Raw genomic sequence first — 25796 nt, forward strand, 5'->3', positions numbered from 1 at the left:
TTTCATTATATTGTTACTGACAAGCCAAGGTAAAACATTTTTCTTAGCGAAATAAGGACCTGTAAGGCTTCTGGTCAGATGTAATTTTAATGGCAATAGAAAAAAGAAAACCATTCAGATTACATGTCTTGCATGGGATTATCAAATATTTAATCAATTGCGCACAGCAAAAAGGGAAAAAAGCAAGCCATGTGTGAATTTTTGAGGTACCACACAACATTGCAGTAATTTGGTTATGAATGTCTGATTGCAACTCATTATGCATCTAAATCTGCTTTTATAAAGACTTCTGCTGGCCACTTGAATTTAACTCATTTCTGCATTTCACATGTCAAATGGCTTGTACAGCAATCACAATCAGTCACAGAACACTTGAATTTATTTCTTCTTCTCATCATCTTTTTTCCCCTCTTGTTTGTTACCACTCTGAGAGGCCAGGGAGCCCATGGCATTGCGGATGGCCTCATTGTTGGGGTCAACACCAGGTAGATTCTCCAGGACACTTTGGAGGAATTCTGGGTCCTGCATTACATCATAATCATCCTCTTCCTGTAGAATCAGTTAAAAAGTGCAAGTCACCAGGGGTTACTGCTCAATTTGAAACTATAAAATTAAAAATGAAGTTATTTTTTAGAATACTGAAACTGATGAGCCCAGCAGACAATATTTTTAATTACCTTAGATTCTGCAGTGTCCATTGGAGCTCCCGTATCCATTGATTCTCCAAATTCTGACATAAGAGGGATAATGAGCAATATTACATCCTATGTCAAGCACACAATGTTCTAAGATTAACAAGGTACAAGAGGGCGAGACAAACCTCCACCTGCCAGGGACATCTGCATGGCATAGGCTATCTGCTCCTCCTCTGTCATGCTGCTGAAGTCTGGCAGTGCTGCCACAGCACTCTCGGGCTGAGAGACAGACATCTTCAGAAGAGCTTCCTCTGATTCTTAGGGAGAGAACAAACAGCACCGTCTGCTACGGGAATCGACTTCAAGGTAAAAGGAATAGGCCGCACAAATGAGTCAACTGATTCAGCATTTAAAAAAAGGTTATTCAGGACTGTGTTAATGATATGAAAGGCAGAAGAGAAGAAAAAAAAAACGTATTTATTTTATCTAGTAAAATATATACCAAATATATATATGATGAAATATTTGTAATTTGATCAAATTTATAAGATCAAAAGGCTTTTCTGTAGCTCAAGCAGTAGAGCGTTGGTGCTTGCAACGCCAAGGTCATGGGTTTGATTCCCAGGGAAAGCAAGAACTGATAAGAAAGTAAATGTGTATCTTGGAATGCAATGTAAGTCGCTTTGGATAAAAGAGTCTGCTAAATGCATAAATGTAAAAAAAAAAGATATAAAATGTTTTTTTTGTACCATATGCGGTAACACTTTATATATAACTTTAATTAATAAATCATTAACAAACATTATATAATGCTTAACAGATCATTAGTTATTATATATTCACAGCTAGAAATATGAGATAATGTGCTTGTTAATGTTTACTAAAGAACCCAATTAAATATTACATGATTGATTAACAGATCATTATTTAATGTAAATTAAAATGCTTACAAATGTCATTAAACTTTCAATTCATATGATCATGCACTTCTTGAAAAAATTTACAAATGTCATTAAACATCAGTTCATTTATTACTTTATGCACTTTATTTTTAAATTTACAAATGCAAAAAGTCGTTTGGTGGCTATGAATGATCCGGATGTTTAACAGAAAATTTAACAATATAAGAATGTCTGGTCCCACTTTATATTAGGTTTCTTTAAATACTATGTACTTATGTAGAGGGGAAAAAAGTACTTTTTGTTTTCTATTGCAAAACACTTGCCGCTATTGAGGTGTGATTCAGGTAATGTTAGGGACCGGTTTGGTGGTGCGGGTAGGTTTAAGGGTTTGTTAAGGTGTCGACAGTGTACAGAGGTCAATTTGATTACTATAAGGGGACACAGTTCAAAATTTTATATTACATTGTTTTGATAAACGAACAAGTATTTTCTTGAAAATTTGACTTTTCTCCTGTTGATGTATGATTCGAGGAATATCCTGTTGAGGCAATAAAAATATATTTTGCACCCAAATTACAAGTATGTGGTGCTATTATGTCTTTAGCAAGCATTTAGCTAAACTTAACCCTGTACACAAACATTGTTACAGCAGCTAAAAGTCCAATGTCCATAAAGGTACTAAATGATTCATAGTAAACATATAAACGATGAGTAGTTTCAACTTTAGATTGGGTACTGCAAAAACATGAACAAATAATTCATAAATGCTTTGTAAAGATGAGTAAATAGGGTGAATTCAGGTCATTTGGAGCACTTTGCCATTGAGATAACTAATGGTTAGTAAATGTGTATAAACATTTATAAATAATGAATGGTTTCAGCTTTAGATTGAGTACTGCAAAAACATGAACAAATAATTAACAAATGAATTGTAAAAAAAAAAAAAGAAGACCAAATGTATGACCTTTACAGACTGCGGTTGATATAATAAATAAATAATAATGTGCATAAATAATAAATAATAATATGTTAACATGAATAGTATTAAAAGTGCTTAAAATGACTATTTTTCCACAACATTTGTAAATTTCAAACAATTTATAATTGGGTAATGTGAAAATTGTAGCAATTTTATTAACATTAAATAATGATCTGATAATCATTACATAATATTTAATAAGTTCATTAGTAAACATTAGCCAGCACATTATCTCAAATTTCTAGCTATGTGAATATATATTAACCAATGATCTGTTAAGCGTTATATAATGTTTGTTTAACATTTATTAATGAAAATTAATATGAAGTGTTACCCTTCCGATTATTTGCCCAGAACCACTGTGCCCACCACCATCCTTCAGTATTTCAAACATCCACACGTGTTTACCGTCAGCGGTTGCGGCGGGAACGCCAGCTTCAGTTGCTGATTGGACGGCCGCCCTACGAGCCTCCTCTTCCTGCCTCTGCCTTTGTTCCTCCATAGATACACGCAGCGCCTGTATATCAAAAGCAACTCGAATAAACATCTCCCCTTTTAATGTCACCAGAATAGATCTCAAGTGAGATTGCCCTAAACAACATTCTAAAATTGTTGCTAATTGTTTTAATAATTTGAATCAATGTGGGGGAATTGATCATTCAATAATGCTGCTGAAGTTGTACAAACAGAGCAATGCTGATGTACCACAGAGCTTTAGTGTTCACCCATTTTGAGAAGAGATGCACCGAAATTAAAATTCTGGGCCGAGACAGAAAATTCAGGACGAACTTGGCTGAAAACCGAAAATGTTCTTATTTAAAAAAAAAAAAATGTTTTGTATAATTGTATTAATCTTAGACTTTTTAATTAGTTTTTACCTGAACAACAAACTTAAAGTTTATGTAATAATCCAGAAATAGAATCATAGAATTAGGTTTCTACTCCAGTTTGTTGGTGAAATATAAACATTTAAACAATGGCTGTAATAAATAAGTTGTTTTCAAGACAGATTTATCCAAACATACATTAAATAATGAATACATCACTGACATGTTAAGTATAAATATAATGAATATGTAATACATTGCATATATTTAGTAAAATGCTGCTCTCTAAGAGTAATTTATTTCTTGCTAACTAATGAGATATAGAGATTGAATGGCTTTCCTGGGGTAATTGTAATGTTATGGGATATCATGTTTACAAGCTGTTTTATTGAAATCTTTCCAGTAAGTCATTCTATATCTTTCTTTAGTAAAAAATGTGGTGATAAAATCAACTAAATGTGAAAATTGAAACCGTTTCATATGAAAGAAATCAACACTAGCAAGAAATAGACGCTGGAGAGTGCGCCAAATGGAGAGCCGCTAATGACTGTTTCCGTCATTGATTTCGTCCCTTTAAAACCATTTCGTCAGCCAAAATTTCAGAATAAACGCTTTACTTATAAACGTCTCTGCATTTTAAACAGATATAAAAGTAGTGTCACCGGTAAAAAAAATGACATTTCACTTTTACGTTTATGGATTCATTCTTCAGTGCAATTATCCCAGAGATGAATTTGTATATTACCAGGGCCAGCTCTGGGTCCGCACTGGGGTCCACTCCAAACTCAAAATCACTTGCACCCAGGCCCATCATGGTACCACCCTCACCAGCCAGGATGGGAGAAGAGAGCAGGGCATCAGCCAGGCTGGGCCCAGGGGGAACCGTGACCAGATGAGAACCTGTGCCCTCCTTTCCATTCAGAGTGTTCACAAACGCAGTCAGTTTCTCTGTGTTCACCTCCTGAACAGGTTGATTAAAAGGGACAAAGCGAAAAATGTAGGTAAGAAAATTCTGAAAGATTTTTTTAAGTGATTAACAGGTAAGAAAGTTTTGAGCAGTCACCTCTTCTCCGAAATTGATCAGATCTACATTGACTTTTTCTTTTTTCAACCGTTTTGCCAACTTCACCAGCTGGAAAAGATTTGAATAAAAAAATGGTTATAACTTTTACAACCTAAAATAAAGACAGTTTGATCAACATGGAAGATGAAAAGCATTTGTCATTTATGAATAATAAATAAATAAAAACATACATCTTTTTCGTTGTCCTCCACTGGGCTGCCCACAAAAGCGACAATCCTCATCTTGTGGTTCTTGCCTTGTCTATGCTTTAGTGCCAACTACATGTAGACATACACAAAAGTAAATGTTAGAGGATTAAAATACTACTTTCACTTTTCAAAGAAAAATTACCAAAACCTGTACGAGTTTCTTTCTTCTGCAGAACACAAAAGGAAAATTTCTGAAGAATTTACAGGAAGTTTTTTCGAAGCAATTACAAAGAATGGAGATTAAGGGTTCAACATATATAAGAAATATATATATATATATATATATTATATATGTCGTCAATTATTACATCTGTTTAAAATGCAGAGACGTCTATATATAAAGTGTTTATTCTGAAATTTTGGCCCACGTAATGGTTTTAAAGGGCCGAAATCAATGACGGAAACAGTTGTGTTTCATTAGCGCCTCTCCAATGGCGCATTTTGACTCTCCAGCGTCTATTTCTTGCTTGTGTTCATTTCTTTAATATGAAACAATTTCAATTTTAAAATTTAGTTGATTTTATCACAAAATTGTTCACTAAAGAAATATATAGAATGACTTACTGGAAAGATATCAATAAAACAGCTTGTACATGATGTCTATTAATTGTTTTTTGTTTATCCAACACACACATATATATATATGAAGAGTTCAGATGCAAAAGCCTCTAAATGCCATCTGAAAATTTCTTCTAAAATGATCATTTTTATCAAGCTCGTATATTTAAGTTCAATAATTTCACTTAAATGGCAAGGAAAATTACCCATTAATTGTCATTTAAGTGAAATTACTGAATTTAAATATACGAGCTTGATAAAAATGATAATTTTAGAAGAAAATTTCAGATGGCATTTAGAGGCTTATGCATCTGAACTCTTCATATATATATATATATATATATATATATATATATATATATATATATATACACTCACCGGCCACTTTATTAGGTACCCCATGCTAGTAACGGGTTGGACCCCCTTTTGCCTTCAGAACTGCCTCAATTCTTCGTGGCATAGATTCAACAAGGTGCTGGAAGCATTCCTCAGGGAGTTTGGTCCATATTGACATGATGGCATCACACAGTTGCCGCAGATTTGTCGGCTGCACATCCATGATGCGAATCTCCCGTTCCACCACATCCCAAAGATGCTCTATTGGGTTGAGATCTGGTGACTGTGGAGGCCATTTTAGTACAGTGAACTCATTGTCATGTTCAAGAAACCAATTTGAAATGATTAGAGCTTTGTGACATGGTGGAAGTAGCCATCAGAGGATGGGTACATGGTGGCCATAAAGGGATGGACATGGTCAGAAACAATGCTCAGGTAGGCCGTGGCATTTAAACGATGCCCAATTGGCACTAAGGGGCCTAAAGTGTGCCAGGAAAACATCCCCCACACCATTACACCACCACCACCAGCCTGCACAGTGGTAACAAGGCATGATGGTTCCATGTTCTCATTCTGTTTACGCCAAATTCTGACTCTAACATCTGAATGTCTCAACAGAAATCGAGACTCATCAGACCAGGCAACATTTTTCCAGTCTTCAACTGTTCAATTTTGGTGAGCTCTTGCAAATTGTAGCCTCTTTTTCCTATTTGTAGTGGAGATGAGTGGTACCCGGTGGAGTCTTCTGCTGTTGTAGCCCATCCGCCTCAAGGTTGTGCGTGTTGTGGCTTCACAAATGCTTTGCTGCATACCTCGGTTGTAACGAGTGGTTATTTCAGTCACTGTTGCCCTTCTATCAGCTCGAACCAGTCTGGCCATTCTCCTCTGACCTCTGGCATCAACAAGGCATTTCCGCCCACAGAACTGCCGCTCACTGGATGTTTTTTCTTTTTCGGACCATTCTCTGTAAACCCTAGAGATGGTTGTGCGTGAAAATCCCAGTAGATTAGCAGTTTCTGAAATACTCAGACCAGCCCTTCTGGCACCAACAATCATGCCACGTTCAAAGTCACTCAAATCACCTTTCTTCCCCATACTGATGCTCGGTTTGAACTGCAGGAGATTGTCTTGACCATGTCTACATGCCTAAATGCACTGAGTTGCCGCCATGTGATTGGCTGCTTAGAAATTAAGTGTTAACGAGCAGTTGGACAGGTGTACCTAATAAAGTGGCCGGTGAGTGTATACATGTTAGATAAATAAAAACTTCTAAAGCCTTCAGAACAGAAGTAATCACTCAAAGCTATCGTATGGCTTTAGAAGGATTAATATACAGTACAGGAGTCATATGATTCTTGTGCATGGCTTATCAATGAAAAAGTCATGCAGATTTGGAAAAAAAAAATAAGGGTAAGTAAATGTTAATCTTTTTGGGTCAACTACCCTTTTAAGCGTCAATGAATGTACTTACATGTGCCACTCGTATGCCGGTGCAGAAGCAGATTTTTCCCACTGGCTGCACCGCATGGAGCTTTGAGAGTATGCGGCCGGAGTCCGGTGTTAAAGTGGTGAGGACCTCACAATTACTGCACGAAACCAAACCATGTGTTATTACATGCAAACATCACCACTGCATGAAATAAAATACAACACAAACAAACTTACTTGGCCATTGTGATTAGGCCCACATTGTTCTCTGGGTTGCTACGGGTCTTTGAGTGACAGACAATGTTGACCGCATCCTGCTGTGCCTGTAACCTGGTGGGCAGAAAGTCTCCATTCCTCATGTATTCACTGTTGTCCACACTGTAAAGACAAATGAAGGCAATCAGCATGTTTCCTATTTAAAACAATCATTTATTTTATGGAAGTATAATCGTGTAAACTGGGTGATGAGAGGCACCCAGACATGCGGTCTGTATCCTTAAAGTCAGCATTAAACGCAAGTTATGAAAGTGTTTTCTTCCCTATTGTGCTGTATATCAGAATTAAACAGCTTCTTGAATGAGTAAAAATTTAGGCCGGGACTTGATTTTGTCCATCGGGAATTGATTGGATAGTTGTGGTTTGCTATTGCTATGATCTCATGTGAATGTCAGAGAAGAGATGTCAATGCAAGAGGGATAGGGTTAAAGATTACGAGGGCACATGAATTGAATAAAAATAAGCATGTGCACAAATCAATCATTTATTATAAATGGCAATATTTCATAAAAAAATAAGAATTGTCAAATTTGATTTCATGGTGACTTTAAATGCCTGCGAAGACTACGTCAATTAGATGAGCCCCTATGGCCAGCTATGAATGTGTCATTCCAGGACCTGCTAGGACAAGTAGTTTCATCATGATTACAGTCATTGATAAGGCATCGTCCACTACTGGCTAAACGTCAGATCTGCCAGACAGACGACAACTCTTCCTCCAACCAAATGTCGGCATGATGTATTCCGAGCTGGATGAAAAAGCCTGGTTTCTCCCAAGGTTTTTTTCCATCCCCATTTCTGTCACCCGATGGAGTTTGGATTCCTTGCCACTGTCGCCTCTGGCTTGCTTAGATGTGCTTTAAAATATTTGGGAATATTATTGATTTGACTACATGACACTATCGGATGAGAACAAAACTTGAATTGAGCTGGATGATGACACTACTGTCTTCTGTACAGATGCTTTATAAGTTAGCTGATTGATTCGACTTCATTTCATAATTGACGAATTTCATAACATCAACATTGAACCGAGGCCAGCTGAATAACGATACTATAGACTTTTTTTTTTTAGAGCTGCTATAGCTGAACTGAACTCATTTCATAATTGATTAACATTACACGGTTATTGAATTGAACGCTGAACGGCCTTCAGTATAGTATAAAGCGCTATATAAATAAAGGTGACTTGACTGTCTGACATTTGCAAGGAATGAAGAATCAAACACTAGCACATAGTGATCCAATTTTCATTTGCATAACAGCCAGAGTGAGTGAACTAGATCCTAGCAGTAGACAACTGCTTTAGTTAAATGACTGTGTATCAAAAACAAGCAAGCTGCCTATCTAGACAGCATTAGAGGGCGTTGGACCAACAACACATTCGGTATCACTTCATGACAGTTCTAGAAGACTGAATAAGATGCTATCAGACCGAGTTCACAAACAAGTGGTCATTGTTTATGGGTCATTAATGTGTTTGTGTGTTAGTGATCTGTTTCTTTATGATATATCTACCTGCTGAATAATGACTCAGGAGAATGTCATTCTAACCAGAAAGCGACTATTGAATTATCTTACTTGTTCCCAACTATGAGCTCAAAAGTGTGACAGAACGAAAAACCTACGTATTTACAATAAGTCGGAGGAGTATTAACTGTACAAAAGGCGCATTTATATCTAAAACAACGCGTTTGTTTATTTCTTACCAGACCATAGTACTTTCGAGCCCCATCTTGGAAATCCTCTAGTCCGTTTCCCAAAGTGACGGCATCGCTGATTGGTTTACAGGTGTAGGATACTGACGATATTTGTAAAAGCAAAGCTGATTGGTCGACAGCTCCGTCGCTGCTTCTCTTCCCGGTCGCGGCGTAGACATGTTTTTGTAAATGCGTAGCGCCTACATGTGGTCGGAGGTCACGTGTCTGAGAACAGGATCGTTCACACCAAAAATTAAAATGTCCTCACCTTGTTGTGCCCTGTCTATGGTTGTGCCAAACTTTATCCCTCCCCCCGCGAAACACAACAGTGAATTTTAAGGAAAAGGCTAAATGTTAAGGACTAACAGCCTCAGTCACTATTCACTTTCATTGCATCTTTTCAAAAACAATGAATGTTAATGTCAACTGAGACAGTCATTTTGCCTAACATCTCTTTTGTTTTTGGAACAACATGAAATTTAAGTGCAGATGTAAACCCTAAAACACATACAATGCCTTTAACAGGCTTGAAGAGATCATCTGATAGTAAAGCATAACACAGGAAGTTGATCTATTGACATTTTTTCAGTGTTGTTTATTTCATTAATTTGCATACAGCATGAAATGTTACAATATTTTCCACTCCAAAAGTCTCAATATCCTCTGACAGAGAGCTGTAATACATGAATGTCATTGTAAGAGAGAGATATTTTAAATTATTTTTAAAGCTACTACGGTACTTAAGACAATTCTCAGTTAAAGGCAATAAGCATTTTCAGAGCAAACAGCAATTGCACAAGAATCCCAGATCGTGAGTGTACAGTAAAAAATGCATTCACCACCCCAAACAAATTTACACAGCCACCAGGTGTCAGAACTTGCATACCTTGTCACATAAAAACCTGCAATAGACACTTTGGAACTTGAGATAAAGAAATAAATTACAAGCAAACATACAAATAAATACAACTTTGTACAGGAATGTTTTTTGTTCATAAAAATTGTCACAGAAAAAGTTCCAGCAATGTTCCCTTACTCACCTACGTATCCACATTTCATAATATTTGCATCTTCGTCATTAATGTCTCTGCATTCAGGGTGACTGATTAGCATGCACATTCAAAAATGATGAAAAAAACAAAAGTTTTGTTCAGGATTTAGTTTAGTTTGAATTCAATTCTCTCAACAAAACAGAGGCATCAAGAGAAGTTCATACGCTACACAGTCTATGTAACCTAAATTTCATTAAAGGATAACAGCACAGATGCTATATATTGTTTTACAGTAGCTGTTCTGCCAGGTCTGTCTTACTGTGCCCTAAAAAACTGACATTTTAAAATCAATGCTAAAAAAATAAAATGAAATCACACACACAAAAAAAAAACATTAGTCCTGCAAGCCGAAATACTGAATTAGGTCTTTTATACATGGTTTAATATTTCTGCCAATGTTACAAAAGTGATCTGTTGCCTTGTTTGCTTTGGCTTTCTTTTTTTCTTTTCCTTTTTTGCAAACAATGTTAAGTTTAAGTAAATCAATCTCCAGACTAACTCCAAATATTTTTTTTAATGAACTATGTTAATAGTTCAGTCACACATGACAGAGTAATATTTGAGAGAGAGAGAGATACTGTGTTTTTGTATAGGTGACCCACGCAATTCGGCACAATCCACTTGCAGGCATCATGCACAGTGAAAGGCTTTCTGTTAATTACAAGGCAAAATAACTCTTGTGATTAAGGCACATTTAAATATAAAAAAACAAACACCACAGTACTGCATTTGAACCAATTTCTAAAATCAAATCGAACCCATTTTACAGATTCAAAGTTTTGAAAAAAAAAAAGTATTGTTACATGATTGTTCAGGCAACCTGATCTGGATTGACTCATCCAACATGTTTTTGTTTTTTGGGGGGTAGATAATCATGACATATTCCTAAAATGTCTTTAAAACTCACAACCAGCCAAATTTCCTTTCTACCCTTAGCAAAGTAAATAACGACTCCAGCAGATAGCTCTCCTTGGCAAACTAAGAGAGAAAAAAAGACGCATGGTCAAATGAAGTCCACTACAAAACACTCACAGAGGTCCTCAAAAGACCAGTTTGTTCTCCAAGAGCCAGTCCCATGATGCAAAGTTCTCATCACTGTTCTTCTGCTTTGAACATTATCAGGTCCTGGGAGTTCTTGTATAAATGAAACTATTTAAGAACAGTGATATCACACACTGTTGAGGTATACAGTGGCATCTTTCTTTTGGTTCCATTTCTTAGCAGCAAAATTGGATGTACTGACATCCAATATATATATATATATATATATATATATATATATGGGGGGGGGGGATACTTTATCCTAATGTTTTACAGTTTTAAGAACATGTGCACTTCTCTCTTTTGTAATCCAGATTCTCCAGTTTTCACTTCCTCGGATGTTTACAGCAACTCCATCATCCTGTTCCGATATCCTTAAAAGAGAGTAAATCTTCGTCTTTGAGGGCTTTATTTTGTCCTGTTCATCCATAGTCTTTCACTGCAACAGCAAAAGAAAGAAGAAATAAAACTCTTTTACAACAGGGTAGAATGACTAGACAAGTAATGCAGCATGCTTTGTAGGAGGCAGTTCACATATCCTGTTAAATGACACAAAGACCACATTGTAATGTGCAAAAGGGCATGCACTCTTGAGGATAGAGAGATCCTTTCATTTCACAATCTTATTTGTTTGTTGGCATGGTAGACCAGAGGTTCCCAAATGGTTTCACTTAAGACATTATATTGGATGTAAAGTGGTAACGCAACATTGTATCAAATTGGTTATCGTCCTAAAACTAAAAAAAGTGTTGTGAAATCAAATATTCAAACCACGTATAGCTGGAACATTATGCAAACTTATTAAAGGGATAGTTCACCCAAGAATGAAAATTCTGTCATAATTTACTAACCCTCAAGTTGTTTCAAACCTGTATGAATTTCTTTTTTTGTAGAAAGTTGTAATTGCTGCCTAACATTTTCACTGGTTCTGCTTAAATTAATCTAAGCACATAACATATAATATTAAGGCTGTATAATACTGCCATATGGACAATACTTTGATACACTGATCTCTGACTGATAACAGAATATTTCCTAAATTGTACCAATGAAACAAGAGTTTTCTGTAAAGCTGCTTCGAAAAAACTGAATAAACAATAAACTTGAATTGAATTAAATTTGTGACCCACTAGTTGAGAACCACAGTTGTAGTAGGACATAAAAACACTTTACTCATAGAATTTACTCTATGTCGTTTAGTCTACTACACTGAAACAGATTGCAGCCCAGAACAAAATGTCTCTTACTTCTGACGTGCTTGTCTGTGGAACAATCTCGCTGAGTGAAATGACTTCGATATCCAAACTTTCCCCTGATGACTGAGCAGCTATACTGCTACGACTGGAAATGAAATGCATCAATAGACATATTTATTATTAGTGAAAAGAGTGAGTGTATGTGATCGAATGAATAGTAGTAGTTGTAAAACTCATCTTTCATCAAATTCAACCAAATCATCTAGCCTAACCTTCACATACCTCAGAACTGGAGTGTTCGTGGAGGGCCGGGAGCTTACAGGAGAGGTTGCTGACAGGGTTGTATCAGCTGAGCTACTCGTGATCTCATCTTCAGTAATCTGTTGTGGGAGCAGGTCAGGACGAGCACCTGAAAAGAGAAGAAGTGCCAAAAGAGTGAGCGCTCCTTAGTCAATAATGATTTAGTTGAAGGGGAAATCATGTTGATAATGTCTCAATCTAGGTCTCTAAAATGTCAGATGATTCAAATGCAAAAGCCTCAGACTGGAGGCTTTATTGGCATAGTCCTTGCATGTGCCGTAGGGGGCAGACATTTACAGCTCTCATTTGCTCTGTGTAGCACACAAAGGCATCTAACTTTTAAACTACCGTACACAAAGTTATCATGTAGTCTCTGCTAGCATTGAAAACATAGCAGAACACGAACAATGTTTTCCATACTAGCAAGAGCAAGTTAAGCAACCCTGGCCACACCGCTGAGACCCACAAGTAGAATCTAAGTATATAGATTGCAGGCAAAAAAGTAAGAGACCCATTCTTCTCAGATCAGAGTTTATACATTCATCGAAATCAAGCAATCATCAAAACAACAGATGTAGAATATGTCAGTACCATATCAATTAGATCCAATATTGGAGATGTTTTTTTTTAAATATATCAGTATTGGTTGCTATTAAAGTAAATGGGATGAAATTGAAGCATCAAAAGACCTTCCGTATTTTGATATATCTGAGTGTAAAGGGTGATTGAAAAAGAAACAACGCAGGATGCTTGGTTCTATTCATCAGTTGTTGATTGCATTTTGAGAAGTGGGTGTTGAATTCTAAAGTGGAGGCAGATGAATGCAAGCTTGAGGTTTAAGCGGATCAGTTATGATATCGTGATTAAAAAATTTCATTTCATGCCGACTTTAAATATTTAATTTAATTGCCGTCAACTAATTCTGTTTAAGTTAATCTTTGAAAATGAATCATTAAATAACATTGTTAAATGTAATATTTAGTCATTCTGTAAATTATAATTTTATAATGAATAAATTCACTTTGATAACTTAAAAGGATTTACATTAGTTTCAAGAACTTTAGATTTAATCTATTCTGACAACAGCAGTGTCGGGGTCCTCCCTATAATACGCAAAGTACGCACGTTGCGTTGGGCCCACGAACCACTTTCCCTTGCTCTCAAGAATGATTTAGGCCGTGTGTCCACCAAAGCGTTTTTCCACGCGCCTGGCGTATGTTTTCAATTGTTTTCAATGGGAGCGCTGCGTTTTTTAAACGCCATGAGCGTATCGAGCCGCTGAAAGTTTTTTTCACGCTGAAGCGCTGAGAGCTCGGCGTTTTTACAGGTCGCCGAGAGTTGAAAAATGTTCAACTTTGGGTAAAACACAGCGCTCATCACTGTCACTTTTTACCCAGCCGTCCAATCACAGTGGAGGAGGGGCGGGACTAATACCACACCGACCAACTGTCACAACATTCTTTCTGTACAACGACATCAACCAGCAGAGCTAACCAAACAAAATGGATGAAAAATACATTTTTAGTATGAAACAAATTATCTGCAAAATCTGTTACAAGTAAACTGTGCTGCGGATATTCTGTATCATAGCAACGCAACGTCTCAACGGAAAAAACGCTGCGCTGCCAAAACGCTCTCAAGCGCCCACAGCTAGGCGTCTTCAGCAGAGCGTCTAGCGTTTTCAGCAGGCTAAAAACACTTTGGTGGACACACGGCCTTAGGGTTGTGTTTTAGTTTTGTTTGGTTTTGGTTTCCAACAATTATGAAAACATGATGCAGCTTCTTTCCTTTAAGCAGTGCGCGGTCACCATACGTAACATCCAAATCAGTCAAATCATGTTACGTCATGTGTAAAAGAGTATTAAGCTGTTCAACAGGTGACTTTCTGTCCACGCGATCAAAGATGGAGAGAAACACAGACAAGTACAGGCTTCGGGTGTGCGCTTCAAGGGACAAGTACAGGCAAAAATATGCCAAAATGTCCATCTTGGGGACTTTTAATTTAAACGCATTCAGTTATGTCTTCAGTGAACAAACAGCTGGGAAAGTAATCGAATGCTTGTCAGTTTATTTGGTCTTAAAGTGACAGCAGCCTAATAAACCCTCTGCTCTCTCTGTCATTTAATGTTATTCAAACAACAAAAGAAAACGAGAGAATCATTCACTGCTCTTCACTGAATAACATTGGTAACTTTAATATGAATCAGTGTATATGCAATTCATACAGTGAAGACTATGTAATGTTTTATTTTATTTATGTTTTACATTTGATTATTTTATTAAATGTCTGTATTGTAGGCTATTATTAGTAGTAGGCTGTTAGTAGTATTGTATTTTTATTTGTTTATTGTATTAATGAACGTTACAACTCACTGTTGTTGGTTGACAGTGAAACTGCTCTGAAAGAACAGATTAAGGGTTGGGGGTCATTTTTAGGTTTTTATGAACGCATTGAGTGACGGGCCCCCGGACAAAGTTTGGCTCAGGGCCCCCAGAAGTCCAGGACTGGCACTGGACAACAGTATATAATTTGAATATCTATATCTGTCCTCCATCCCGACACAGGATCAACAAGGAAACTTCCAAAACTGGTTGAGGAAACAATCTCAACCAGTCTAGAAATATGGCTAATTATTTACATTTAAGCCATTTAGTATCAAGAAAGAATTATTTTGGTTACCACAAGAATTTAAAGCCTTGACTCTTATCTTGCTCAGACACCCTGCTTAACCTTCCCTTTTCTATTTATCTCTCAATGTGTTCTCATACCGCTGTCTCCTTGATTGTCTGGGCTGGACAGCTGCACTGTAGTCTGCTGTGGCTGTGTTTGTTCTGCTGCTACAGGAAGGGATTGTTGTGACTGTACTGCGATGTTTGACTTCTTTCCAACAGACACGGCCCCTCCTCGACTTTTCTTTGAGGGAGATGTTTTTACTAGCGTAAGAAAGAAAAAATAATCTTTAATGTGTCAGCACTTTAATGCAGCAGTTGCAGATGTTTCAATGTAACTCTCAAACTTACATGTAGGTTTTTTGAAGACTGCGCTGCACATAAACTTCTGGAAACGATCTGCGTAGAAACTCGGCCGGTGCACGGATACCGTGTCCTGCAGAGGACGTCATCAAATAGTAGACAAAACATAAATCATTTTTCATTTTATTTGTTCAGTTCGCTTTTTATTCAGTGTTTGATATGGGGTGTGTGACATACCCCATCATGCAGCAGAGCTTTCCATGAGTGCTCCAACTTCTTTACAAGCCTAAATACAGAAAGTTATTAGCAAATTATAGGGATTTATTATTAAGAAAACACAAAGATGTGGAAATACAGTCTACCTATAAGATTGGAGGATATCAATGATGCCGATGAAAACCAGCAATCTTTCTCCTTTTGAATTGAATGCTGGAATTCCTCCCATGCTGCAAAGAAAAAACAAATATTGCCTGTTAACAGCTGTCCAGGCACAAAGTAATAATTTCTCAGGAAGAATAATTATAACAGTACAATAGCATCTCTGACCAAGGGATGTCACATTGAGTGACTTTACCTAACTTTTTTCTCATATTTCTTTGGTTTTAATATTTATATGTGGTGAAAAAATCTATTTCAAATAAATGCTCTTCTTTTGAACTTTCGATTCATCAAAAAAATCTGGGAGAAAAATTGTATCACAGTTTCCACAAATATTATACAGCACAACAGTTTTCAAAATTGATAAGAAATGTTCCTTGAGCACCAAATCGGCATAATAGATTAACACTAGATTAATGTATACTGAAAATTCAGTTTTGCCATCACATCAATAAATTACATTTGAAAATATATTAAAATAGAAAACAGCTATTTTAAATAGTAAAATAAAGACTGTATATTTGGTCAAATTGCATCAGAGACCCATTTCAAAAATCTTACCTACCTTAAACTTTTAAACAGTGTAAATGATTACAAAAAAGGTTCTGTAGCCAAACACACAGACGGTCTTGTGGTATTTTTTGGTGCTTTGCCGTTTCAAGGTGCCAGTCAAAGGTTGATCACTCACCTTTCGTAGGGCTGTGGTGATGACTTCCCCTTGGTCTCCCCTTGAATAGACTCAATGGCTGTGCAGTAAAGGGGCTTCTGGCCTGGTGCCTTTTTCTGGGTATCGGGCACTGCAGTAGACACCTCTTCACCTGCCCTGTCCAAGTTGTGGATACCCATCAGTAGACTGTAGTCCATGATCTTAAAGCTCTGTAGTACCTACAGATAAAAGGATATATAGAGGAAGTGTGAAAGGCACATTTAGCAGATCAAAAAATGTATCTGATTCACACATGTCATGTAGTAGGTAATACCAGACAGATGCAAAGAGAGATGTGCCATCTCAGTAATTCATTACGGTAAGATTACAGCGATTTTTACCTTCTGTAAAAAGGTCTGAAAAAAATTACCTCAGGTAAATGCCTGTTTAAAAGTAGTTTTCCACATTTTTTCAAGTATGGAGGCACTTCCTTCACAAATCATACAGTTGCGTTCTAGGCGGTGGGACAAGGCAAAACTCAAGTGTTTTCCGCATACCATTCAGATCAAAAAGAAGGTCGAAAGCACTTGTCAGGCGCACAAAGCTTCTTTTAGCTTTAGGTAAGTGCTTATTACCAAAAGAATCCAATCAGAAGTTAATTAATAAATCGTTATATAGATTATGCATTTGCAAACGTGATATTAGGAAGCAACGCAATACGCACATGACGACAGGGAGGTGACGGCGTAAATCGAGTAACCCCTTCCACTTCAGCTAGTTTTACTGAGATTTCTTATCCCGTGCAAATTGCCCATTAATATTATAGACGTCCTGTGGTAAAATTACATGACTCCATCTACCCTTGTAAAATTAATCCTGTCCGAATAGGGCTTAACATTAAGCAAGCGTGGATGAACTTTATTTTTAGCGAAGTTCAAGCCAGATCGCAACAGTAAGACAGTTTGTTTGCTTCATTTTACTGCATATTCATTTTTGAACAAGACAAAGTTTAGCGTAGACTTTTTAGAGACTGAAATTTTTTTTTATTGCCGACAACATTGGACCCTACAGTAATGTTGCATTACACAAGTGTTTGTTTGATACAGATCGTTTGATATGTACTGAGTTTTATAATGTAGCGCCGCAGTCAAACTGAATAGTTTTCGATTTGCTGTTCTTTCCTTTTCTTCAGCATTTATGGAGTTAATGCGTTGGATTATCGGATACAGAAGAAAGCATGTAGAGAACGCTGCTCTTGTTATTGTTTTGATCTATGCCATTCACTGCGATCATGAAATGCTTTAGCTAACGACATCTGTTTTTTCATCAGTAAGACATTACACACGCTGCATCTTTTTTAAAACATAACACTGCAAATGACAATGTATACGTTTTTCACTTTATCGAAAAGGATGAACTATGAATAGCCTATAAGACAGGATGACAAACCATGGTACATTCATTCATAATTCCATTTACACAAAACACCGTAAAAGTCATCCTTTGTCAATTATAACTGTGGTAACTCCAAGTACTTAAACTTTTATTTGCCACAACCAAGACCTTAAAAACCATATTTAACACACACAAATGTTTCACAATGTTGGCAAATGTTTCTATGTAACGAGATATTTTTCAGCATTGGATGTTTTCAAAACAATTCCACACGTGTAATGGTGGGGACGTTGAAATTATTATTTTAATATGCAAATATGTTAGCCAATTATAGCAGTTGGCGTTTGGAAAGTCTTGAATGTGGTATGCCCATCGAAACAGTGTGTTTGAAAGAGAGTCAAATACAGGATAGAAAATAGTTTTTTACTTCTAAATTAGGATGTAAAAATCTTGATAACATCATAATTGGACCTCAGAGAACATTATAAAAATGTTTTTAATTCATGACCCCCTTTTTTAAAGAATGGATTTAACCAGGGGCTGTTATAGGGTCGGTGGATATTTGGGGCTTAGCCCAGACTTCTGTGGATGCATATGGAGCCGTCCTTTTAATATTGGAATGATAGCTATATACACTATAAAATATTACTGTAGATCAGTGGTTCTCAAACTTTTTTTGGTCTCGCCCCCCTATAAACCTTTAAAAACAATTCTGGTTCGATTCTGAGAATACTATAAAATAATATGTTGTCAGTTGTGTGCCTTATTCTGTGCAAGAAGCCACATCATCTCACAGAAGGATGTTTTCAAGCACTCATCTGATGTTATGAAGTGAGTAAAACATGTTATTAAATGTTGTCTTTTGTTAGACAAGAGGTTCATAAATGCTTCTCATGTTTGGAAATATGTTTGACGCATGTTGCTTTTACAAATGCACATTATAAGCGACACACAAACTAGCAATGCTTTAAGATGGAGCAGCATTTACTACTGATCACAGAGCAATGCTTCACTGACAAGCTGCACATAAAAAAAATATTCTTGTTTACATTCTATCTTCTTTACTTGTCATTTATGTCGATGATCACTCCTGTAACTCAACCAGTAGATCATGATTTGATTAATAGAGAATGCATGTACTGAAGGAATGAATATCTTGAATGCAATGTAAGTGACTCTGAATAAAAGTGTATGCCAAATGCATAAATGTAAATGTAACTTCTGTCTCTTTACCCGACAGTCTCTCTGAATGGTCCTACAGAGGGCGTTGTAGTGGTCACTCTCCAGCATTATGCCCTCAGGCGTGTCCTGCATAAAGTCCAGGTCTTTGAACGTGGGCACACCCTTGGACTTTTCTTTCGGCGAAGCACGTCGCTTGTGTGTGGAGCCCTTCAGGTCGAATTTAAGGTGCATGGGTACAGCGCATGGCAGTAGGTTGTTCATCACTACGATTCGGATGTTCTTCCCCTCTGCCTGAACGCAGTAGAGACCGTAGAACTTGGGAAGCAGCGTACGCATGTTCTGGTTCAGGTTCTAGAAGACAAATGGTGAATTATATGAAGGAAGCTACTATGCTTATAATGTTCAAACAACAAAAGAATGAACTAGAAAGCAATTTAGATTCAAACAATGTTTTAGTAAATAAATGAGTGCTGTCAAAATTAACAAAATTTCTTCTAAATTAAAAAGTTGTTGTGTTTTTTAAAGCCAAATAAATGTTAGAACGTATAGCTTTCAGTTATACTGTAATGCTGAATGGCTATAATTAATGGCTAAAAATTAGGGGGAAAAATCTATTTCATAGAGACATCAGACATCAGTAGCATTGGTAACGGTGATCCCTTTCATAAAAAGATACAATTAAACAAATATTTTAAATGTAGACAACAATCTAGTTTCTACATTAATTGGGCGATTAAATATGAAATTATAAAAATATACTTAAAACTTTAATGTTAGGTGTGATTAATCGCAATCAATTACAGAAAAATGTGTTACGAATTAGTTATTTTTTTAATAGATTGACAGCACTTAAATAAATACAAAGAAACCCTCACTTACCATGAAGTAACCTGGCAGGAGTGTTTGCAAGAATTCTGCCTCTTTGTGTTGTACCGTCTTAATGATAAACTCATCATCGCTAGAAACGTAGAAGAGAGACCCGCTTGCTCCAGGGTTAGACAACTCGATAAGAGGTTCATTACAAAGAGAGTACTGCAGAAAACACACAACAGCAGATAACATATGACTGGAGTGTTGCACATGTCCATCACTAAGATGAGCTTTTGTTCATTAAGTCGTAATCTCAAGCAAGAACAGTAAAAAAACAACAATAATAATATAATCCCATTAAAAAATAACTTGGACTGAACAAGACAAAACCAGACCAACCTTTTTAGATGGAAATTAATTGATCACGTTCATCTTACATTAATTTATGGCTTTTCCAGTTAAAATGAGTTTTTTTTTTTTTTGATTCAGAATGATGTGATAATGAACCATTCAGACCATTTTATGAACCTCTTTGACAAATTAATTGAAAAAGAACCACCCACAATGGCTTGCAAGCAAGTTTAACTCTACATACACTCAACAGTAATTTCTAGCTGATGAAATATTATAGTCATTCAAAAAGATTCTCGTAAAAAAAATCCCATGACTATTACAGGCCTAAAACACACAATTTGAAAATTCCCATATATTTCCAGGAAACCATGGGAACCCTGTTTAATGAACAAACAAGATAAAAAAAAAATATAAAAAAATCCCAGGATGTCTTTCGAAAGAGTAGGGGTGTAACCCCGGCATCCTGGCCAAATTTGCCCAGTAGCCTCTCTCTGGCCTCCTAATAATCCCCATATATTTATACCAATTGGCTTCATCACTGTCTCCTCTCCACCAGTAAGCTGGTGTGTGGTGGGCGTTCTGGCGCAATATGGCTGCCGTCGCATCATCCAGGTGGATGCTGCACACTGGTGGTGGTTGAGGAGATTCCCCCTTCTGTAAAGCGCTTTGAGTGCCGAGAAAAGCGCTATATAAATGTAATGAATTATTATTATTATTATTATTATTATTACCAGGTAGTCGTCAGGTCGGATCCCAAACATCTCTCTGAAGTAGCGGAATGCAATGGGAGCATAAGTTTTAAACTTGAAGTCACCATGGTGATGACCTGGAGTTGAGCTACTGCCTTGACTGAGAGGAAGACAAATACAAGCACATTTAAGCACACAATGTGACTACTAAAACGTTCTTTCGTCTCATGGCTACTCTTATGTAGACACATATACAAACGCACCTGGGAAAGAAGATGCTTTCTACCACTTCGAAGTCCTGCATGAGCACATCTCTTTCTGGCTTCTGGCTCAAGCTTCCCACGCTGTGTGTGATGCCCAGCTGAATGGCACCTTTCAAGGCAGATGATGTGGTCTAAAGATTTTCAACAGAGGGCACATGAAGAGCCGAATAAGAACATGTTAATGTGTTAAGGCCCGTTCACGTTCACACAAAGAATGATAACTAAAACGTTATCATTGTTCATCAGCTGGAAAAAAAAAATAGTTCTGAAAGTGATTACAGTGATATTGTTTCTCTGTGCCGTTATAGTTGTGGTGTTTTTGTATATTAAGAATGATCTTTAGAACTATGTTGTTATCGTTTTAATTATCATCCTTGGTGTAAACGGGCCTTAGTACACAAAAACTAGTTTTATCTGTATGTACATGTCCATACCATTTACTAGGCTTTGTCATTGTGCCACACAAACAACAGATAACACAACAATAATCTATGTAGATATGACAGATTTAGGAATGTGTGTCATTAAACTGAGATTGGAAGATGAACTGCTGATTCTTTTGATCTGGTCTTATCTCCAACACACATCTATTTTGAAATATTTACAGGATATCAAAAATACACAGCTCAAACCTTTTTATAAGTAGTCTCCCCAGTAGGGTCAATTCCTCTGTGGCCCAAGGTCTTTTTGTTCGTCTGGGATGAGCTTGAGATGCTCAGACCCTGAAAGATAATGACTGCTCAATAAACACATCAGACAACAAGACAAAAACTTTGAACCAAAAACTTAAAACCATTTATATGTTTATATTTAAATTATTAATCATTTATTTACATCAATTATAGAATGGTGCAATTCTCATGATTTCACTGGGAGATTTTTCTGTACATAGCCTAAGTGATTGGCAGCTTTAGTGATTATAAAGTGAGCGCTCTTAGCTCACATCCTGTTTATAACCCATAAACAATTTGAAGAAAAGTTTTGTTTTTCATGCTGCTCAGTACACTGCAAACTAAGTTTCTGGTTTTACAACTGTAATGCCAGATTGAATCTGTAACTGTAATGACTGACAGTTATATAACCATAGCAACAGACGGGAAAGAAAAATCTGATACTGTATGTCAAAATATAGGCCTATGCAAAATAACTAATAGACCTGCCACATGATCTGTGTTTCTTTGTCCTTCATTGTATTACACATTTCTCACTTGATCTTTTTATAAACTAAGATTACTTATAAACATAGTTAACTAAAATAGTAAATTAGTATCAAAATTGGTACAAATAAGAGAGAACCATGACATTTTTCTGGAATTGATACCGACTACTGGAATTTTGGAACAGTGACAGGACAACCCTAGTAGAGCCATAAATAAATTGGCCAGTTTTTAATAACAACCACAAAATAGTGGAATGTGAATATGAAACTATTACAGCAACAACAAAAAAAGCATACAATTACCTCCGAAGAAGCCATCTTTCGATTTCCAGGAACACCTACAGTAGGAAAAAAAAAAAAACTTCTCCATGAAAATGACTAGTGGAAAAAGCCATTAGGCATTACAGTGCATTTATGGATTGCAGCTAATTGAATTATAATAAAGCATAAGATTCTTGCCAAGCAAAAATGCAGAGCTCGTACTTCAAGTATAAGAAGCATGAGACTGTCCTCTTAGACTTCACATTTTCCCTATGCACTGGTATCCTAACCAGACACTGAAGTGATTATAATTTGCTAAACTACAAATAAAATGCAAAAAAATTGCAAATACGAATGCTAAATAGCTGTTCAGGCTTGAGATGTGTCGTTAACCACAACTGTGAGTGTAAACATGCAGCATGCACAGACACCTGGGTTTCAATTCCTTTGTTCTTCCAAGAAAACACTGTAACCCAATCACACCAGCTGAGTCTGTCTGAGGTGGCACTATGATTAAAATAAAGACAAGCACAACCCAAGCAGTCATGGGCCTACTGCAGACTGTCTACTCTACAACACTGATATTCAAATTAGAGATCATATGCAAACACAGCCACACGTGTGCTTTTACACACATATGCATGTACCTTTCGGCTGGAATAACCTCCAAAATAAAGACATCTGAAGAGTGACAACAGTGATTAAAGAAACAAAACAAACATTTCTAATTCTACTATCACAAATTAAATATTAAAAAATTAAGCATCTTTGACAGTCCATTTTCATATCTCATTTTGTTAGAAAGCATTCATCACTTATCTGAGCACCATAATACACATTTATATGTGCCACTAAACGCTATTATTAGAGCTATTGGATATCTGCAAATTATAAAATCATTATGTGTGCTAAATTGAAGGGCAACAAAAAAGGAAGAAAAAATAAACATCCTGCCAGCAAATAAACTTAAACTAATAAAATTATTTTGATGTAATGGCTGATAACCAATAAATGGCAAATTTGACCATTTTATATTATTTTTAGTAAATAAAACACAATGAGAAAAAAAAAATCAATAGTTTTGATAGTTTGCATAGCACTATAAGGTTCGAAAACGTTTTTGAAAGAAGTCTCTTATGCTCATCAAGCCCACGTTTATTTGATCAAAAACACAGAAAATACAGTAATATTGTGAAATATTATTACAATTTAAAAAAAATAGTTTTCCTTTTTTAAATATACTTTAAAATATAATTTATTCCTGTGATGAAAAGCTTAATTTTCATCAGCCATTACTCCAGTCTTAAGTTCTGGTCTTCTTTTTTGAATAAATGCTGTTCTTTTTAACTTTTTGTTCATCAAAGAATCCTGAAAAAGTATCACAGGTTCCAAAAAATATATTAAGCAGCACAAATGTTTCCAACATGATAATAACAGAGTATCAAATCAGCATATTAAAATTATTTCTGAAGGATCATGTGACACTGAAGACTACATCAGTAACGGATGATGTAAATCCAGCTTTGCATCACAGAAATAAATTATATTTTTAAAGTATATTAAACTAGAAAACCATTGAAATATAATTTCACAATATTACAGTTTTTCTTCTGTATTTTGATCAAATAAATGAGGCTTGATGAGCATAAGAGACTGCTTTCAAAAACTGTAATGTTTCCAAACTTTTGACAAGGTACACTTATTTATGTGTGTGTGTGTGTGTGTGTGTTATGTATAGTTCAGTGTACTATACAGTGGTGATTGTTCCACGTGTGCTCAAAGCACCTAACTACACATTTCTTGCTATAGGAAACAAACCACACGACTAATTTACTATACGTTAGATCATTCTTTGAACCTTGAGCACAGTAAAACAGCTTAATCTACTTTACACTAATGTGTCATAAACAATGGTCATGAACAGCAAGAGGAAATAAAATGCTTTCTTACTGGAGCTCGCTCCATCCGTGGAAACTACAGCCGGCGTAGCCATTTTCTGGCGGAAGTTTCATATGGTCCTGCTTGTTTTCACTTGTGGTTTATGCAACACACACAGTCCTGAAAGATCACAATGTCCAAATAAAGTCTGTTAGTCAACCCAAACCTGAAGGAAACTAACTGATGTAAGGTTACAAAAAGTTGCTTAACTTAGTGTGGCAGTATTTTGCCGTGATATGTACTAAATGAGTGTGGTGGTTACTGGTTACACACTACTTTAACCTGTCATGCTTTATCATTTAAAAACACTCGCTATATAAAAATGTGTTTGTTTGTTTGTTTACTTACTTGCATACTAATGGCTTAATGGCTAGAGACCCCCCACAACAACAACAACAACAACAACAACAGGTAAGAGCGCTTACCTCAACTTAATCTCTTCGTTTTCTACTCAAGAATCAAAAACAGTATAGTTAAACTTCTGTTTATGTTCGCAGAACGGCTTGATGTCTCGTGCGAATCTCTGAGGTACTCGAAATTGTTGTTGTTATTACTTTACTGGGTCCATCCGAATTCCGAGGTAAATAACCCGCTTAATCGCACGGAAGCCTCACTCCTCACGAGCCTCCTCCCAATTTGCGGAAGTGACGTTGTTGCGCAGCTCTGTCCTGCTGGTCCTGCTCATCAAAGGTCCTGCTCATAGACTGTAAAAAAAAAAATAGGTCCTGCTAGGCGCGTCTATGGGCGCGGGCGGTGGCTGTGTTGAACTAGTTGAATGGCTCATTCTTGGACAAATCTGTTTTCTACAGGGGGCGCTCGACTGATAAATGCCACTCGAGCTTCATTCAAAACCTTTTACATTTTCCCCGAGGACATTTTGTCATTTATAAACTTAAAAGAATAGTTCACTTAAAAATTACAACTCACCCTCAAGTTGTTTCAAACCTGTATGAATATTTCTGCTGAAGATATTTTGAAGAATGTCGTTTACCAAACAGTTGATAGACCTCATTGACTTCCATAGTACCAAAATAATCTTCCTTTGTGTTCAGCAGAAGAAAGAAATCCATACAGGTTTGAAACAAAAATGTAATTAAATTAAAGCGGTCACAAGGGACATGTAACGTAACAGCGTCGAGTGTCTTTTTTGCTTTAATAAAATGAGCTTATAGCCAAAAAATGCTCAACAATAATTACATCTCTATTACAAATCATACACAAACCGTACAGCATAAAGTAGCCTAGG

The 25796-nt window shown here is 36.4% G+C and overlaps 2 protein-coding genes across 4 annotated transcripts; both read right to left on the bottom strand.

Annotated features, from left to right (window-relative positions):
* Positions 1 to 68: 68 nt before the first annotated feature.
* Positions 69 to 9064, bottom strand: psmd4a (proteasome 26S subunit ubiquitin receptor, non-ATPase 4a). The gene is made up of 10 exons (XM_056264214.1): positions 8923 to 9064; positions 7175 to 7315; positions 6981 to 7095; positions 4598 to 4684; positions 4407 to 4475; positions 4089 to 4304; positions 2925 to 3033; positions 821 to 952; positions 678 to 730; positions 69 to 549 (listed from the first exon to the last, which is right to left on the bottom strand). The coding sequence occupies exons 1-10, from the start codon at positions 8946 to 8948 to the stop codon at positions 379 to 381; spliced, it is 1119 nt and encodes a 372-aa protein (XP_056120189.1). The 5' UTR covers positions 8949 to 9064; the 3' UTR covers positions 69 to 378.
* A 423-nt stretch (positions 9065 to 9487) lies between these two features.
* Positions 9488 to 25179, bottom strand: pip5k1aa (phosphatidylinositol-4-phosphate 5-kinase, type I, alpha, a). 3 transcript variants are annotated; one of them, XM_056264218.1, is made up of 16 exons: positions 24976 to 25179; positions 24563 to 24670; positions 22655 to 22689; positions 21825 to 21914; positions 21193 to 21323; positions 20972 to 21089; positions 19956 to 20108; positions 19128 to 19427; positions 16542 to 16738; positions 15838 to 15921; positions 15713 to 15761; positions 15524 to 15608; positions 15272 to 15436; positions 12485 to 12611; positions 12254 to 12347; positions 9488 to 11445 (listed from the first exon to the last, which is right to left on the bottom strand). In XM_056264218.1, the coding sequence occupies exons 2-16, from the start codon at positions 24603 to 24605 to the stop codon at positions 11443 to 11445; spliced, it is 1674 nt and encodes a 557-aa protein (XP_056120193.1). In that variant the 5' UTR covers positions 24606 to 24670; positions 24976 to 25179; the 3' UTR covers positions 9488 to 11442. The 3 variants fall into 3 exon arrangements, with proteins under 3 accessions (XP_056120193.1, XP_056120191.1, XP_056120192.1); XM_056264216.1 differs by lacking the exon at positions 24976 to 25179 and adding an exon at positions 23260 to 23293 and having other exon boundaries at positions 24563 to 24662; XM_056264217.1 differs by lacking the exon at positions 24976 to 25179 and having other exon boundaries at positions 24563 to 24683.
* Positions 25180 to 25796: the final 617 nt, after the last annotated feature.

Source organism: Rhinichthys klamathensis, unplaced genomic scaffold (genome assembly GCF_029890125.1).
Source record: "Rhinichthys klamathensis goyatoka isolate OS25496 unplaced genomic scaffold, OSU_Roscu_1.1 h1tg000217l_1, whole genome shotgun sequence".
Taxonomy (NCBI): domain Eukaryota; kingdom Metazoa; phylum Chordata; class Actinopteri; order Cypriniformes; family Leuciscidae; genus Rhinichthys; species Rhinichthys klamathensis.

Excerpts from the sequence above, each read along its gene's own strand:
- psmd4a (XM_056264214.1), bottom strand. The coding sequence starts at position 8,948 with ATGGGGCTCGAAAGTACTATGGTCTG. Across the intron at positions 953-2,924 it reads TCCCGCCGCAACCGCTGACG|AATCAGAGGAAGCTCTTCTG; the intron begins GTAAACACGTGT and ends TCTCTCCCTAAG. Across the intron at positions 731-820 it reads GATGTCCCTGGCAGGTGGAG|AATTTGGAGAATCAATGGAT; the intron begins GTTTGTCTCGCC and ends CTCTTATGTCAG.
- pip5k1aa (XM_056264216.1), bottom strand. Across the intron at positions 20,109-20,971 it reads TCCGACCTGACGACTACCTG|TACTCTCTTTGTAATGAACC; the intron begins GTAATAATAATA and ends TGTTTTCTGCAG. Across the intron at positions 15,437-15,523 it reads AGTCTTCAAAAAACCTACAT|TAAAAACATCTCCCTCAAAG; the intron begins GTAAGTTTGAGA and ends TTCTTACGCTAG.